The sequence below is a fragment of the Ranitomeya imitator genome, chromosome 4 (assembly GCF_032444005.1).
Source record: "Ranitomeya imitator isolate aRanImi1 chromosome 4, aRanImi1.pri, whole genome shotgun sequence".
In the NCBI taxonomy this organism is placed as follows: Eukaryota; Metazoa; Chordata; class Amphibia; order Anura; family Dendrobatidae; genus Ranitomeya; species Ranitomeya imitator.
Window position 1 is genome coordinate 30,778,516 of NC_091285.1, and position 18,104 is coordinate 30,796,619.

Here is an 18,104-nt window from a genome sequence, read left to right on the forward strand (position 1 = left end):
GCACTTGAGGGCACGTGCCTAGGGCGGGACGATGCCGGGGGAGCGGCACCTGAGCAAGGTTTTTTTTTATTATTTATTTAAGTCCTGGGTCACCTCCTGACCGACCGCCCCCCCCCAGCCGCCCGACCGCCCCCCTGCCGCCTCCGATATCACTGACACGTTCCCACGACTTCCGGCAAGGGACGTCCTGTTGAAAAGTGCCGTCTGAGCAGGAGTCTCATATGGGAATGTTTATGTTTATTATAAGACTACCTTGGGCCCATTTCTTAAATAATAATAAAAAAAAAAATAGTGGACAGTCCCTTGAAATATGGTGTACAATTTTAATGCCCTGCATATGCATCGCAAGTGAACCATACACGAGCCCCTACATTTTTTTGTCCCTTTCATCTGACCTGTGTCCTGTTATTGTCCGGGGCCTTTGGCGGTAGCTGAATTTACTGTAGAGGTTGCATAGCCCCACCGTGTATTATGCTACTTAACCAGACCAGATTGTGTGCACACTGTGAGTCTACACATCCCTGTGGAGATTTGCTCCTGGGCTTTTACAAATAATGTACCATAACTGGGACCGTCACCTCCTTGTCGGAGAGGTCATGCAAACTGCTGGGACATAAACAACACTGCTCAGCGAGAGGGATCCCTATATATTACATCACCATTATGCCCGGTAATAGCCCTAAAGTATAGATTAACAAAGCAAATATATTATCTCACGCGGATGGGATTTGCGATATATATATATCTTCTTTACTACGACCTAGCATCACTATTTACATATTAGGGTTGAGGGTCCATTTAATGGAAATAAGGGTCTCCAAGACGTCTTTAGCAAATCAATGCAGTTGAGTACAGGAGGAAATCAAATAATCATGCGTGATCTTCTCCATTGAGGTCTATGAGAGGTAGATACTCTCTTTCTTGGACTCAGCTTTGGGTGGTGGAATCAAGGAAAAAAACAGAAAGAAATGGGTAAACCTGGTTGCTGTCGAAAGATGAGAAGACGGAAATCCAAGTAATGCGAATTGTCAACGCGTTTCGAAGTTTGAAACTTAGGCATCGCGGTTTGTGCCAATGAAGAAGCTTCAAACTTCAAAATGCGTAGACAATTCGCATTACTTGGATTTCCGTCTTCTCATCATCTTTCGACAGCAACCAGGTTAACCCAAGTAATGCGAATTGTCAACGCGTTTCGAAGTTTGAAACTTAGGCATCGCGGTTTGTGCCAATGAAGAAGCTTCAAACTTCAAAACGCGTTGATAATTCGCATTACTTGGATTTCCGTCTTCTTATCTTTCGACAGCAGCGGATTTGTTTCCGTTTTCCTTGATTTCTACTCTGCTCCTTAAAAGAAGCGTAAGCCTCTTCAATGGTCGTGTGAATACAACCCAACCAGAAGAGCAAGATTGTACAATTTTATTCATACGCTTCACCCAGATAAGTCCCTATTGCGTTTTTAGCCACTCTTATTTTTATAATTTTTGGTTGCTGAATGGTTCTGATGTCCTGATAGTTGCCAATCTCAAAAGGTTATGTTCTAGAACACATCTTCGGGAAAAAGGTCTTTTGGTCATCCGGAAAGTTAGGTCTTCCTTCAACTCCTCCTGGCAGTCACTCCCACCTCCATGTAGACAGGCTTCTACAAGTATAGACCTGTCACCAGTAATCTAATGTTCACGTCATTTTTGTTGTTTTTTTTTTTTCTTAGCTTGTTTCCTAATCTTACACCAGACTTATATAATTAAAAAAATGTCTTGCTATATTTGACCACCACTAGGGGGAGCTGATTGAAAACACAAGTCCCATTGAACCAAGTAATAAATCTGTCTACAGTGAGCGAACCCGGTTGTCCTTTAAAGAGGACCTGTCTGCTCTCGTGACTTGTCTGTTTTAGTAAATGTTTGTGTTTTCTACTAAATTTTGGAGCATTTTCACCCCTTTTTCATTCCTTTTTAAAAAAAAAAAAAAGTATGAATAAATTGACAGATGTTCAATCAACGCTCACAGTGCCCGAATGTATAAGGTCACGTCTCCTTCGAAGAGCACAACACAGGCTTACAAGAAAGAGCCAATAAGAGCTGCAATATATTGAGAAGGGACAGATACGCCTGTGATATGATGGGACCAGAATCCCAACAGACAATGTTCCCAAGCTGGAGTCAAAACCCCATCCACAACGCTCCAGTGATCTCCGACTGCGATTGCTTCCTTCCCACCAGCGATGACATGCTGTACATGCAAATGACCGCAGCAGGCAATCATTAACCTCTCCGGTGATGCTAGGACGTTTGCCACGAGCCTGCTGAAGCCAGTGATTGGCTGCAGTGGTTACATGAATGTACGTGATGTAATCACTGCAAGGAAGACAACAAAGAACAGCAAGAACCACTAGAATGATGCCAATTAATTTTCTGTTTAATCCTGTGAAATGTAAGTACTTTTATATTTTATCAAATTTCATGCTTTTAGGCAATTTTTATAAAAAGAAAAACAACCAATCACATCAATGTGTGTCTCATTTCAGGAGACTTCAGACTAAGCAGTCAAGTGGGTGCATGAGAAATAACACAATTTCTTCCACTACGGCCTAGATTATCAGACGTTTTCTGTAGGGTCTACTCGTCTCTGAGCTAGTGAGTAGAGACTAGCTGCTAAGATCAGCTATTGTGGAACCAAAGAAGAAAAAAAGGATTTCCCCTCACTTCCATCCATAAAATTAATCTTTTTTTTTTTTTTTTTTTTTAAGATAAATTTTTTTTCCTTTGCATCATGAACAATATTGACGTGTTAAGTTTCTCTATTTGTTTTTTTAGCTGCCAAGATGTCTTCTTTTTACAGCACTCAGACACAAGATCCCTGCTCTCCTTTCTTTAAGTAGAGCATGTTCAGAAGCATCATGGAGGACATTATCCAGAAGTACTGAGCAGTGTAGCTGTGAACTCAGCTTTGAATTTTACATACAACTTCCACATGGTCTGTTTGCGTTTGGGCTTCTCGCTCCCAGTAGGAAGCTGTAATCTGATCCCTCAGTGGGTCGTCAATGTGTTTTATTTTGACCAAACTTGATTTGAACAGTTTTTTTTTTTTTTTTTTTTAACAGAAGGAAGAAATGGCTCATAAGTGGAGAAAAAAAAGCACAATTTTTATGATAAGATATATTACAAAGTTTCTTACATTGATTTATGGAAAGTTTGTAGAAGCAACAGCGGCCAATGATCCTGTAATACGGAGGTCGAAAATATAAAAAGTGGAAGTTTGTGGTGGCGCCGTGACTCCAAAGCCTATCATGATAGAGCCGTAGCGGCTGCCACCGTCCAACCGCAGGGTTATGGGGTCAGATCCAGCTGTCACAATATTGCAACAAGTCATTGCGGTGGATATTGAATAGCTGTAGGCTTCTCTTCTGAAATCTATCGGGCCGCTATTCATCAAGGGACAGAGATTTACTCCACAGGAGAATCACCGGCCGGGGACTCGCCGCGGACCCCCACTGAGACAATCTAGCAAGTTCAGAGGAATATTAAGAGCGTGGTAGGCAAGTGCTGCAGTCACGTATGGCCGACTGTGCACCGGTCCTGGGAAAAGTGGTCACACAGTCACTGGGGGGAGATTAGAAGATTCGGTGCCTATTGTTACACTTTATACCCCACTAAAGAGCGTGGGGGGTGAAACCCTAAACACTACGTGAGGGTCTGCAACATCTTCTTGCGTCCCTGATTGAGATGCTTAGAATATGATATTATACGGCTCTTATAGAAGAAGCAAACCTAAAAAAAAAATGGATCCCATCATTTATGAAAAATTTTGGTCATCAGCGACAAAGTCTTTTGCATATAGTGCCCTCTGCAGGTTATAGTTCGATATTGCAATCCATCCTTTAGGCTATTAGTTGGTTTAAGTGGCACCTTAAAAAAAATATTTATTTCTACCCATATATATGTCAATTCAGTATACTGGGCACCAAAACAATGCAGATTTGTACCATAAAATTGGAATTGTAGAATCAAAAGGAATATAAGACTCCATGGTAAAACCCAGAATTACAGTTCGATGAAACGTCCACCATAGTTTTATATCATTTTTATTTATAGGGGTTCGGATCTTTCTCTTTACGAGTAGTGCTTCAAATCCTCTACTGATAAAAAGTGTGTCTCCTTCCGTCACCACTAGATGGAGCTAAACGCATACGCTTCCCTCTAGTGGTGGCAGCAGGCAATCGCTTTGATTGTGAGAGAAGCAGTTAAGAACTGGCCCCTTTAATAGTTGGGTTGAGACTTTTTCGGTCTTTTTTGCCAACCATTGTCCTTTTCTAAATGTGGAAGGAGTCATTGCTGTAGAGGGCATGGACATGGTTGGTCCGATAGATTGATTGATCATAGCTGGAGTAGAAATTAGATTATGGAGGATGCGCAACCCAAAAGGTGCCACAGACTAATTCACCCCCTTTTCCAACATACAATGTAAATTTACAGCAGATGTCATGTATGCATGTAAGGAGCTGGCTAATAAATAATGATTGCTACCCATGCAATAAAAAAAACCTCTCAAATGGCTCCATCAATTGTTAACCGATTTTTTAGTTTTTGTTTTTTATCAGAAAAAAAGCGGAAAATCATTTTTTTTTCTTTTAAAAGCAGATGTCAGTTGTGCATGTATGAAGCTGGGCTAAAAAAAAATAAAAAATGACTCCTAGCCATGCCAAAAAAAAACCTTAAACAACTACATTTAAAAAAATATATATAGATTAGATAAAGGACACTTTTTTTTAAAAAAAAGTTTCAAAAACCCCCAAAACAATGGCAAAACTGAACACTTTTCACCCAATTTGAATTTTTTTTCCCCCCATTTTTCAGTAAATCGTATAGTAAAATGAATGGTGTCATCCAAATCTAAAACCTTTTTTGCCAAAATCAAACCTTCAGGAAAAAAAACAAAACAAAAAATTAATCCCCTGGAAGAACAGGGAGGATAAAATAAAAGCACAAAAATAAAAATCGGCTCCGTCAAGAAAGGACCTTTTCTTCAAGGCTGGAATATGGGACCCAAGTCATGATATGTATGAACTGGACCCCTATTTATCTATTGTTTTGAGCATCTAGAATTTCCCAATTTTTTTTTTATTGCCTGAATAGGGCTGTGCTGCAATATCAAAAATGTCCATGAACAAAAAGGTGGCGCTGTTTCTGGGTAGAAAAAACCCCCGAAACTTCGTATGGTGTCCGTGAATGTGCCGTCTTTTCTCCATTTACTGCGATAGAATTAGGAATTCTTTGGATCTGTCAAATGTTAGTAATGAGCGGATATGTGCGGATAAGGTGTTATCTGAGCATGCTCGGCTGCTAACAGTGTCTTCGGCGTGCTCGAATACTATGATCCAGTCCCCACGGCTGCATGTCTGTTCGACAGCCGCAACACATGCAGGGATTGCGTGTTCGTTAGTGGCGCCATTTCTGGAAGATGGCAGCAATGTTGTTTTTTTCTAATCCTGTACAACCCCCTTTATAAAATTTCAAATAAATCCTGCGCATTTTAGGACGAGGCATTGTTCCTGGCTGTAAAGCCGTCATTGCCCATTTTCCCCCATGTTACCAGTAAAGCGCCCATCTCGGGCATTCTTCGCAGTTTGCTCACACACTTCCACTTTTGACGGATCCTAATTAAACTTAAAACGCTACAATAAATATCTTTAACGAGCGACGACTTTCCCAGGAATCTTCCAAAAAACCCTCCGAGAGGGAGAAGCTGTAGCTTTAAATTGGGCGACTGATTTAAGGGTTTTTTCGGGGGCTCATAAAGTGAACTGCGAGCCACATGTGGTACGACCTGATAAGTCTACTGTGCGGGGGGGATAAGGGGGCCATCACGGCTGTAAAGAACTTTCTACATTTACAACGAACGCATGATCCAGGGTCTTTAATAAATCCCCCCCATTATAGAGCCATTCTCCCACCACAGCTGTCGTCCGACACCTGGAGACGTTGCTTCACTTTCTCGGTCTAAAGGGAACCATTATTATTCTGGATCACCGTGAGCTGGAAACCCAAAGGGTCCCCACGTGTGCCGCAAAAATGGGCAGTTGCCTAACTAGCAATTCCCTGATCTAAATGATTGGGAGCTATCCATTAATACAGCAGGCGAGATTCTCAAGTGTCTTTTTTCCAGAATACACAGGCTGCAATTGGTCCTAACCAGAGCGCGCGTTGGGGGAAAAAAAGTATTTTTATACACCGCTCCATAAATTCTAAAGAAAAAAAAAATACACAGTGTCCTGTATACACCCATAACTGTGCCTTAAACATGCCAGTGCTGAGAAATGAAGCTTTAAAGCCACATGCTAAGTAGTCAAGGAGTGCATTGGGGGTGTGTCAATACATTCCAAGTGCACCGTCACACCCCCAGTGCACTTCCAGACTAATTTGCATGTGGCTTTAAAACCGGTCAGCGCTGGCACATCGTCACACTACCAAACAGGAATAATTTTTATTGCTGTACTAGCACCTATATGGCCATATTAGTTTCAGTAGTAAACTCCTTCCAACCGGTTCCCTTTAAAGGGGTGTCTCACTTTGAAAAAAAAGGTGGTCCCCAACGTAAGATTCACAGAGAAGGTACTCGCCCTCTCAGGATCCAACGCCAGCTCTTCACTGCTGACCTGGTCTCTGTGACGTCACGTAAATAGCGCACATCATATAAGGTAGTTTATATTTATATTTAAATAATTTTTTTTTTAATTATATAAATTTAGCTACACTTCAATGGAAGTCTTTGACATGATGTCTGAAAAGCCCAATCTAAATCAATTATATCAGTTTTAATATAAATGTAAAAATGGTATGAAAAAAGTGCAGAAAAAAAAACTTGCACTGACTAGATGCTACGCTATTGAAAATTCTGAGCTGCAATACCAGATTCAGCTTTCCGATCTTCTGCCAGATTGATTGTAATCAGGTTTTAATGCAAGCAACGTTAAAGTGCAACATGCAATAAAATTTTCCCAGTGGTCCAAGTCTGAAAATAAGATATTTTTGGAATAAGCTCGTTCTTGGTTCCTGCGAGTCCAGATTCTCGCTGCAGTGGACCGTATCACATACGAGTGCCCAACACTGCCTCCTTGTGGAAACAAATGGCATTTACAGGGTAAATGTAGCCAAAAACTGGACATATATGTGTTCCCCTATTCTTTTTTAGTGTTTCCTATTCATTCTCACAACTTCCTATCAATGCGGACAGTGGAAGGCCATTTTGATGAGACCGCAATTCAATGGCATGCAATTTTTCAGTCCGACCGCAGGTTAATGTCATATGATGGCTTCGTGAATCACTATGACCCATGATTGGGATGATGTGGCGATATTTTATTAGTCTGAATCTGGTTTGACAAGGAAATTTGTAACACTGTTAATTCAATATTGGCTGGGGCTACATGGCGACTTTGAGTCTGACTGACAGACATTGCGCAAAGTTCGCTCGGTGCCGCTGATACAAGTCGGCGCTATATAAGTGAATGGGGTCACAATGCAACACCCATACTACGGAGACAAGCAAGTCGCAAAAATTCCGATGGAGTGATTTCTTTGCGGCTTTCTTGTTGCAGTCGCGGTTTTATAGGTTTTATAATGTGACCTCATTCACTTGTAAAGGACTGCGATGTAGCAGTGGCACCGAGCGAACATCGACTGCGTAAGAATTATTGCGACCAAAGTCGCCATGTAGCACTAGCCTTATTCACATGTTGCCAGGAGGAATAAATAAATAAAATAGCCCTTTGTAGAGTACTACAAAAATATGTATCATAACTTATCAAAAATACTACCATCAACTATGCAGACATGTTAGGACAGCTGACAGGGCCTCATAATATATTTCCAGGAGGAATAACTGAGGAATGGTACTGGCTTACCCCATGTCCAGGGCATTGCGGTAGTTTAGGTATCCATCGTTATGACAACTTATTGCCATCTGTCACTATATGAGTGGTTGTAAACATGGATATGAAAGCTACTGCAATGCCCAGCGAATCAGGAGAACTGTATTACATTTCTTATTGGGGGTATTGTCTAAAATTATTATACCTACTACATATTGGGATAGGATCTTAGAGCTGAAAACAACCCTTTAATGACTGAATAATTTACAAATCATTATGTTTTCACCATGTCATACATACATACATCGCACTTAATCATAGCAAAAACATATAGGCCTCAAAACAGGCCTGGTTGCCCATAACAACCAATCACAGATCAGCTTTCATTTCACAAATAGCTCTGGAAAAATGAAGGCTGTGCTGTGATTGGTTGCTATGGACAACAAGGCCTGTGCTCTAGTTTGGAGAAACCAAGCCTAGCTAGATTATTACTAAAGCCCATAAAATTAGAAAAAATGAACGAGCCAGGACGCGAGGTGATTTTTATTTTTTTTTTTATTGAAGTTTGGCAGTGACTATGATCATAAATAATCTATGATCATAAATAATCAACATAATTTTCTCACATCAATGTTCTCTGAACATTTATAATGTTACATATAATACACAGCTTTATGAGATAGACTCCTCATAGATACTGAAATCCAAATATCCGTCAGCCTGTACCTGTGGCACAAAGCCAGTTCTACATAAATAAACCAGGGTCTGCCGCACACCGGCTCAGCCTTAATCCTCACTTCTCACAGTTTTATACATTTTTAACAAGAAAGCCCGAGGTGTGCAGGATAACGGTCACTCGTTGTATCTTGACAGCTTCAGCCTGGGTATGATATTCATTGACTGTAGTTCCTGGAACAGGAGTTTGCAGGCATAGGGGATCCTCAGAGAAGATACGTGGCAGGAGGACTTACAGTAATGGCACCTGGTGGGATATATACACAGTGATCAGGAAATGCGTCATAAAAATTAGTGATGATGAGGATTGTGTGACTGAGGTTGGAGGGTGATGATGAGAATGATGGCGGCGAGTAACAGTAAATTGGCATGTCTCGTTTGTGTTGACAGCACACATGCATGGCCACCTCACTAACTAACCTCCATATTATAACTCGGAATGGCCTCACGGCCGACACCAGAATGTCACCATAATTATTAATTTGGGGGTAATAGAGAGGATTTTGATGGTAAAAGTGATAATGATATGAGTGATTTATACACATTTGGCCAACAGCTCTCTCCCCATACACAGGAATGCTAAGCCGGCCAAGCACTCCTGTGCTCTCTACGAGAGTCACTGCCATAAATCTCAGGTGGGCACTTCTCTCAGATATAAAAAGGATTGGCAGTAAGGAATTGGACAGGCCAGATCCTTCTGTCCCCTGACATCATCAATGTATATAGAGCACTTTAGTGATCACTGCCGTTGTGATTATTACAATGGCCAGGGCAACCCTGGCGACTGCGGTAAGAGCACACGCTGGCGGCAGCCAAAGTAACGCTGCCATCACGCACAACAACGCTGGTGGCAGCCTTTGAAATGATGACAGAGGCAGAGTCGGGCCATGAAACGATGGCAGTGGCAGCATTGGTCAGGGCAACGCTGACGGCGGTGGCCAAAATAACGATGGCTGCAGTGGTGCCTAGAGTAATGATATATGTACTAGTAGAGAGCACTTTGAGGCGGGAAGAGTGATGGTGACGGTAATTAGAATTATGATGGTAGTGATGACCATATACACAAGTTCCAACTAATCCACAGACCACTTTCCTTAAAGAGGTTGTCCCGTTAACACAGTTTATTTTAATCAATAGATCATGCAATAATAATAATTTCCACAATTGGATGTGTGTTAAAAAAAAAAAGTTCCTGTACTGAGATAATCTTATAAATGTGCCCCTGCTGTGTACTGTGTAATGGCCGTGTCTGACCATGCAGGAACATGGTCTGATCATACCACAGCTCCCGGGCAGGGGAGGACACAAAAGGGTACACAGACATTACAGAACTGGATCGCAAATAGTTCTTTCTGTGAGGTAAAACATTTTTTAAAAACAGGCAGGGAAATGCTGTATTTCACAAAAAGAATCAGCTGTGATCCCGAGCTGTCCTGTCTGTATACTCTCTTTTTCTTCCTCTCCTGCCCAGGAGCTGTGGTATGATCAGACCATGTTCCTGTACGCTCAGACACCGCCATTACACAGTAGGAGCACATTTATGATTATCTCAGCACAGGAACATTTTTTTTTTAAACACTTCCTATTGTGGAAATTATTATTATTTCAATATCTATTGATTAAAATCAACTTTGTTAGTGCGAAAATCCCTTTTATGTTTGTAGAAAATTATTAGGACACACTTTTTACAAGTGAACTGTACAGGAAAACAAACTCTAGATCAGTGTTTCCCAAACTCCAATCCTCACGGCCCCCATGGGTCATGTTTTCAGGATTTCCACAGTGTTGCACAGGTGAGAGAATTCCCGATGCCTTGATGATACTTCCACCATCTGTGCAACACTACTGAAATCCAAAAACATGACCCGTAGGGGCCGTGAGGACTGGAGTTTGGGAAACGCTGCTCTAGATCTACTTTATCATCAGTAGGGGTCGATAGGCTGGGATCCTCCACAACCCTCAAACTGATGACTAGAAGGAAGGGGTTGGGTGGGGAAGAGAATACTGCAGCTTTCACTGAAATGAAGGCAGCATGCATTAACGTGACGTAATGTAGTTCCAAAATAAAACATGGTCTAACATGATAAATACTTTCTTGAAGGACAATATTTTTCGGCACAGAGACTTACCAGCCGGAATATCCAAGTAATCCACACTGTCCGCAAACATCAACCTCAAAGGCATCGCTGGAAATCATCAGCCTCTCCAGTAGCAGCATACTGGCCCCATAACCGATTAAGCAGTCACGTTCCATTTCTCCAAGACGCAATCCACCATCACGGGATCGCCCTTCAGTAGGCTGCCTGGGGAAAACGGCAAACAAGAGAAAGACAGGAAACAGAGGTTCACTTTACAGAGAAATTCGTCTGCCAAATCTATATCTATGCAATTAATGTGCTGGCCAATTCACACTATTTATTGATACCACTGACACTTGTGCGGATGACAATCGTGGTGTTCTCCCCCATGTCACTACCAACACTCACAATGACGAAGCATACACTGACTGATATACTCATGACACTCCTTTTCACATCACTCACAATGACGTGACATGGTCTGACAGACGTCACATAACTCGCACCCACTAGTGTAACTCCTGCTGACACTGATGTCACGCTCATGCCAATATATTGGGAGTTACTATTTGCACTTAGGACCCCCCATACACACAAAAAAACTACAGATGCAGAGAATTTTGCACAAATATCACTTACTAACCGCTATTAATACTGTCACAACATATACATATAGTAGCGACAAGACTGAGAATAGTCCATAATGGATGCTATGTGTGACACAATATAATATATATATATATATATATATATATATATATACACACATACACACACACACATACACACTATTTTTAGGCGCACTTTTTAGCAAGAAAAAAAATCTTGCTAAAAAGTGTGCATCCTATGATCGAGGAGAATATAAAACTAAGGCCATGTACTCCAAAGGGTAATAAAAAAATCACTAGATACTTTTTACATTAACTTCATATTGATTTTAAATAGGAACACATTATTACGCACATTTTTTTTCCCACATTTCATATGTATATAAAAAAATAAAAAGGTGTTGGTGTAAAAATTAAGAGAGTCAATTTTCAGGTGTTGCTAGGTAAAAAAAAAGTCTGTGATGGTATTTGCTTTGGAAAACCTCCACTGCTATAGCCGACTGCAGAACACCGCACACAGGAGACATGGTCACAGCTTTCACTGACAGCGGCTCTGTCCGAAGCCTTTTCTGCACATGTCTGAAACAGATGCCTTCAGGTCACCTCTCCCAACATGGAGGACCATGCACTCAAATCAAGGCTGAGGGATTGGATTTCAATTAACACCCGTCTAGCCAAATCTGGGCAGGATCCCAAGATCAGCTATAGCAGTAATCCACTTACAAGATATTTAGCCTAATCACTGTACAATTAATTATCATGCTTTTTTTTTTTTCTTTAACCCCTTCAAGACCCAGCCTATTTTGACCTTAAAGACCTTGCCGTTTTTTGCAATTCTGACCAGTGTCCCTTTATGAGGTAATAGCTCAGGAACGCTTCAACGGATCCTAGCGGTTCTGAGATTGTTTTTTCGTGACATATTGGGCTTCATGTTAGTGGTAAATTTAGGTCAATAAATTCTGCATTTATTTGTGATAAACACGGAAATTTGGCGAAAATTTTGAAAATTTCGCAATTTTCACATTTTGAACTTTTATTCTGTTAAACCAGAGAGATATGTGACACAAAATAGTTAATAAATAACATTTCCCACATGTTTACTTTACATCAGCACAATTTTGGAAACAAAATTTTTTTTTGTTAGGAAGTTATAAGGGTTAAAATTCGACCAGCGATTTGTCATTTTTACAACAAAATTTACAAAACCATTTTTTTTAGGGACCACCTCACATTTGAAGTCAGTTTGAGGGGTCTATATGGCTGAAAATACCCAAAAGTGACACCATTCTAAAAACTGCACCCCTCAAGGTACTCAAAACCACATTCAAGAAGTTTATTAACCCTTCAGGTGCTTCACAGCAGCAGAAGCAACATGGAAGGAAAAAATGAACATTTAACTTTTTAGTCACAAAAATTATCTTTTAGCAACAATTTTTTTATTTTCCCAATGGTAAAAGGAGAAACTGAACCACGAACGTTGTTGTCCAATTTGTCCTGAGTACGCTGATACCTCATATGTGGGGGTAAACCACTGTTTTGGCGCACGGCAGGGCTTGGAAGGGAAGGAGCGCCATTTGACTTTTTGAATCAAAAATTGGCTCCACTCTTTAGCGGACACCATGTCACGTTTGGAGAGCCCCCGTGTGCCTAAAAATTGGAGCTCCCCCACAAGTGACCCCATTTTGGAAACTAGACGCCCCAAGGAACTTATCTAGATGCATAGTGAGCACTTTAAACCCCCAGGTGCTTCACAAATTGATCCGTAAAAATGAAAAAGTACTTTTTTTTCACAAAAAAATTCTTTTAGCCTCAATTTTTTCATTTTCACATGGGCAACAGGATAAAATGGATCCTAAAATGTGTTGGGCAATTTCTCCTGAGTACACCAATACCTCACATGTGGGGGTAAACCACTGTTTGGGCACATGGTAAGGCTCGGAAGGGAAGGAGCGCCATTTGACTTTTTGAATGAAAAATTATTTCCATCGTTAGCGGACACCATGTCGCGTTTGGATAGCTCCTGTGTGCCTAAACATTGGCGCTCCCCCACAAGTGACCCCATTTTGGAAACTAGACCCCCCAAGGAACTAATTTAGATGCCTAGTGAGCACTTTAAACCCTCAGGTGCTTCACAAATTGATCTGTAAAAATGAAAAAGTAATTTTTTTTCACAAAAAAATTCTTTTCGCCTCAATTTTTTCATTTTCACATGGGCAGTAGGATAAAATGGATCATAAAATTTGTTGGGCAATTTCTCCCGAGTACGCCGATACCTCATATGTGGGGGTAAACCACTGTTTGGGCACTCGGCAGGGCTCGGAAGGGAAGGCGCGCCATTTGACTTTTTGAATGGAAAATTAGCTCCAATTGTTAGCGGACACCATGTCGCGTTTGGAGAGCCCCTGTGTGCCTAAACATTGGAGCTCCCCCACAAGTGACCCCATTTTGGAAACTAGACCCCCCAAGGAACTTATCTAGATGCATATTGAGCACTTTAAACCCCCAGGTGCTTCACAGAAGTTTATAACGCAGAGCCATGAAAATAAAAAATAATTTTTCTTTCCTCAAAAATGATTTTTTAGCCTGGAATTTCCTATTTTGCCAAGGATAATAGGAGAAATTGGACCCTAAATATTGTTGCCCAGTTTGTCCTGAGTACGCTGATACCCCATATGTGGGGGTAAACCACTGTTTGGGCGCACGGCAGGGCTCGGAAGGGATGGCACGCCATTTGGCTTTTTAAATGGAAAATTAGCTCCAATCATTAGCGGACACCATGTCACGTTTGGAGAGCCCCTGTGTGCCTAAACATTGGAGATCCCCCAGAAATGACACCATTTTAGAAACTAGACCCCCAAAGGAACTAATCTAGATGTGTGGTGAGGACTTTGAACCCCCAAGTGCTTCACAGAAGTTTATAACGCAGAGCCATGAAAATAAAAAAAAAAATTATTTTCTCAAAAATGATCTTTTAGCCTGCAATTTTTTATTTTCCCAAGGGTAACAGGAGAAATTTGACCCCAAAAGTTGTTGTCCAGTTTCTCCTGAGTACGCTGATACCCCATATGTGGGGGTAAATCACTGTTTGGGCACATGCCGGGGCTCGGAAGTGAAGTAGTGACGTTTTGAAATGCAGACTTTGATGGAATGCTCTGTGGGCGTCACGTTGCGTTTGCAGAGCCCCTGATGTGGCTTAACAGTAGAAACCCCCCACAAGTGACCCCATTTTGGAAACTAGACCCCCAAAGGAACTTATCTAGATGTGTGGTGAGCACTTTGAACCCCCAAGTGCTTCATAGAAGTTTATAATGCAGAGCCGTGAAAATAATAAATACGTTTTCTTTCCTCAAAAATAATTATTTAGCCCAGAATTTTTTAATTTTCCCAAGGGTAACAGGAGAAATTTGACCCCAATATTTGTTGTCCAGTTTCTCCTGAGTACGGTGATACCCCATATGTGGGGGTAAACTACTGTTTGGGCACATGCCGGGGCTTGGAATTGAAGTAGTGACGTTTTGAAATGCAGACTTTGATGGAATGCTCTGCGGGCGTCACGTTGCGTTTGCAGAGCCCCTGATGTGCCTAAACAGTAGAAACCCCCCACAAGTGACCCCATTTTGGAAACTAGACCCTGAAAGGAACTTATCTAGATGTGTGGTGAGCACTTTGAACCCCCAAGTGCTTCATAGAAGTTTATAATGCAGAGCCGTGAAAATAATAAATACGTTTTCTTTCCTCAAAAATAATTATTTAGCCCAGAATTTTTTATTTTCCCAAGGGTTACAGGAGAAATTGGACCCCAAAAGTTGTTGTCCAGTTTCTCCTGAGTACGCTGATACCCCATATGTGGGGGTAAACCACTGTTTGGGCACACGTCGGGGCTCAGAAGGGAAGTAGTGACTTTTGAAATGCAGACTTTGATGGAATGGTCTGCGGGTGTCACGTTGCGTTTGCAGAGCCCCTGGTGTGCCTAAACAGTAGAAACCCCCCACAAGTGACCCCATTTTAGAAACTAGACCCCCCAAGGAACTTATCTAGATATGTGGTGAGCACTTTGAACCCCCAAGTGCTTCACAGACGTTTACAACACAGAGCCGTGAAAATAAAAAATCATTTTTCTTTCCTCAAAAATTATGTTTTAGCAAGCATTTTTTTAGATTCACAAGGGTAACAGGAGAAATTGGACCCCAGTAATTGTTGCGCAGTTTGTCCTGAGTATGCTGGTACCCCATATGTGGGGGTAAACCACTGTTTGGGCACACGTCAGGGCTCGGAAGTGAGGGAGCACCATTTGACTTTTTGAATACGAGATTGGCTGGAATCAATGGTGGCGCCATGTTGCGTTTGGAGACCCCTGATGTGCCTAAACAGTGGTAACCCCTCAATTCTAACTCCAACACTAACCCCAACACACCCCTAACCCTAATCCCAACTGTAGCCATAATCCTAATCACAACCCTAACCCCAACACACCCCTAACCACAACACTAACCCCAACACACCCCTAACCCTAACCACAACCCTAATTCCAACCCTAACCCTAAGGCTATGTGCCCACGTTGCGGATTCGTCTGAGATATTTCCGCACCATTTTTGAAAAATCCGCGGGTAAAAGGCACTGTGTTTTACCTGCGGATTTTCCGCGGATTTCCAGTGTTTTTTGTGCGGATTTCACCTGCGGATTCCTATTGAGGAACAGGTGTAAAACGCTGCGGAATCCGCACAAAGAATTGACATGCTGCGGAAAATACAACGCAGCGTTCCCGCGCGGTATTTTCCGCACCATGGGCACAGCGGATTTGGTTTTTCATATGTTTACATGGTACTGTAAACCTGATGGAACACTGCTGCGGATCCGCAGCGGCCAATCCGCACCGTGTGCACATAGCCTAATTCTAAAGGTATGTGCACACGCTGCGGATCCGCAGCAGTTTCCCATGAGTTTACAGTTCAATGTAAACCTATGGGAAACAAAAATCGCTGTACACATGCTGCGGAAAAACTGCACGGAAACGCAGCGGTTTACATTCCGCAGCATGTCACTTCTTTGTGCGGATTCCGCAGCGGTTTTACAACTGCTCCAATAGAAAATCGCAATTGTAAAACCGCAGTGAAATGCGCAGAAAAAAACGCGGTAAATCCGCCATAAATCCGCAGCGGTTTAGCACTGCGGATTTATCAAATCCGCAGCGGAAAAATCCGCAGAGGACCAGAATACGTGTGCACATACCGAAACCCTAACCCTAGCCCTAACCCTACCCCTAACCCTAACCCTAACCCTAGCCCTACCCCTAACCCTACCCCTAACCCTACCCCTAACCCTAGCCCTACCCCTACCCCTAACCCTATTCTAACATTAGTGGAAAAAAAAAAATTCTTTTTTTTATTGTCCCTACCTATGGGGGTGACAAAGGGGGGGGGGGGGGGGTCATTTATTATTTTTTTTATTTTGATCACTGAGAGATTATATCTCAGTGATCAAAATGCACTTTGGAACGAATCTGCCGGCCGGCAGATTCGGCGGGCGCACTGCGCATGCGCCCGCCATTTTGGAAGATGGCGGCGCCCGGGAGAAGACGGACGGGACCACGGCTGGATCGGTAAGTATGATAGGGTGGGGGGGGACTACGGGGGGGGGGATCGGAGCACGGGGGGGGGTAATCGGAGCGCGGGAGGGGTGGAACGGAGCGCGGGGGGCGTGGAACGGAGCACGGGGGGGCTGGAACGGAGCACGGGGGGTGGAACGGAGCACGGGGGGGGTGGATCGGAGTGCAGGGGGGGTGATTGGAGCACGGGGGGGTGATTGGAGCACGGGGGGAGCGGACACGAGCACGGGGGGGAGCGGAGCACTGGACGGAGGGGAGCCGGAGCAGTGTACCGGCCAGATCGGGGGGGTGGGGGGGCGATCGGAGGGGTGGGGTGGGGGCACACTAGTATTTCCAGCCATGGCCGATGATATTTCAGCATCGGCCATGGCTGGATTGTAATATTTCACCCGTTATAATGGGTGAAATATTACAAATCGCTCTGATTGGCAGTTTCACTTTCAACAGCCAATCAGAGCGATCGTAGCCACGAGGGGGTGAAGCCACCCCCCCTGGGCTAAACTACCACTCCCCCTGTCCCTGCAGATCGGGTGAAATGGGAGTTAACCCTTTCACCCGATCTGCAGGGACGCGATCTTTCCATGACGCCGCATAGGCGTCATGGGTCGGAATGGCACCGACTTTCATGACGCCTACGTGGCGTCAAAGGTCGGGAAGGGGTTAATATACTTTGTGTAGTATTTTTCAGCTTTGCCAAGATCTCCACTTGCAGTCACTTAATTGGAACCTTCACAGTATTTCCAAAAATGAGAGCAAATCACCGTGTGAGCAAAAAATACGTAAACAGCAAATGTTCCCATATATTTACTACAGAGATTGTAAAAACAGAGCGGAAATAATGAAGATTTTTGATTACCAAACCGTTAATAACGAAGCTTCAAAGGGATTAAATGACATCATTACTTTTTTGTTAATATATGTCTAAGTGTATGTGTGCCTAATATATATATATCTATATATCTATATACATAATTGTCTAAGGGTCACTTCTGTCTGTCTGTCTGTCCTTCTGTCACGGTTATTCATTCGCTGACTGGTCTCGGCAGCTGCCTGTCATGGCTGTCGCGACCAATCAGCGACAGCCACAGTCCGATTAGTCCCTCCCCTACTCCCCTGCACTCACTGCCCGGCGCCCGCTCCATAATCCCCTCCACTCACCGCTTACACAGGGTTAATGGCAGCGGTAACGGCCCGATGTGTAACGCACTCC

General features: G+C 42.8%; 1 protein-coding gene across 1 annotated transcript in view; it reads right to left on the minus strand.

Moving 5' to 3' along the window:
* Nucleotides 1-8,404: 8,404 nt before the first annotated feature.
* Nucleotides 8,405-18,104, minus strand: part of POLR3B (RNA polymerase III subunit B) — a 144,588-nt gene continuing 134,888 nt past the window's right edge. The window contains exons 27-28 of the mRNA XM_069763464.1: nucleotides 10,732-10,905; nucleotides 8,405-8,849 (exon numbers count right to left, since the gene is read on the minus strand). Coding sequence (XP_069619565.1) covers nucleotides 8,720-8,849; nucleotides 10,732-10,905 — 304 coding nt within the window. The 3' untranslated portion in view covers nucleotides 8,405-8,719. The remainder of the gene's footprint in view (nucleotides 8,850-10,731; nucleotides 10,906-18,104) is intronic.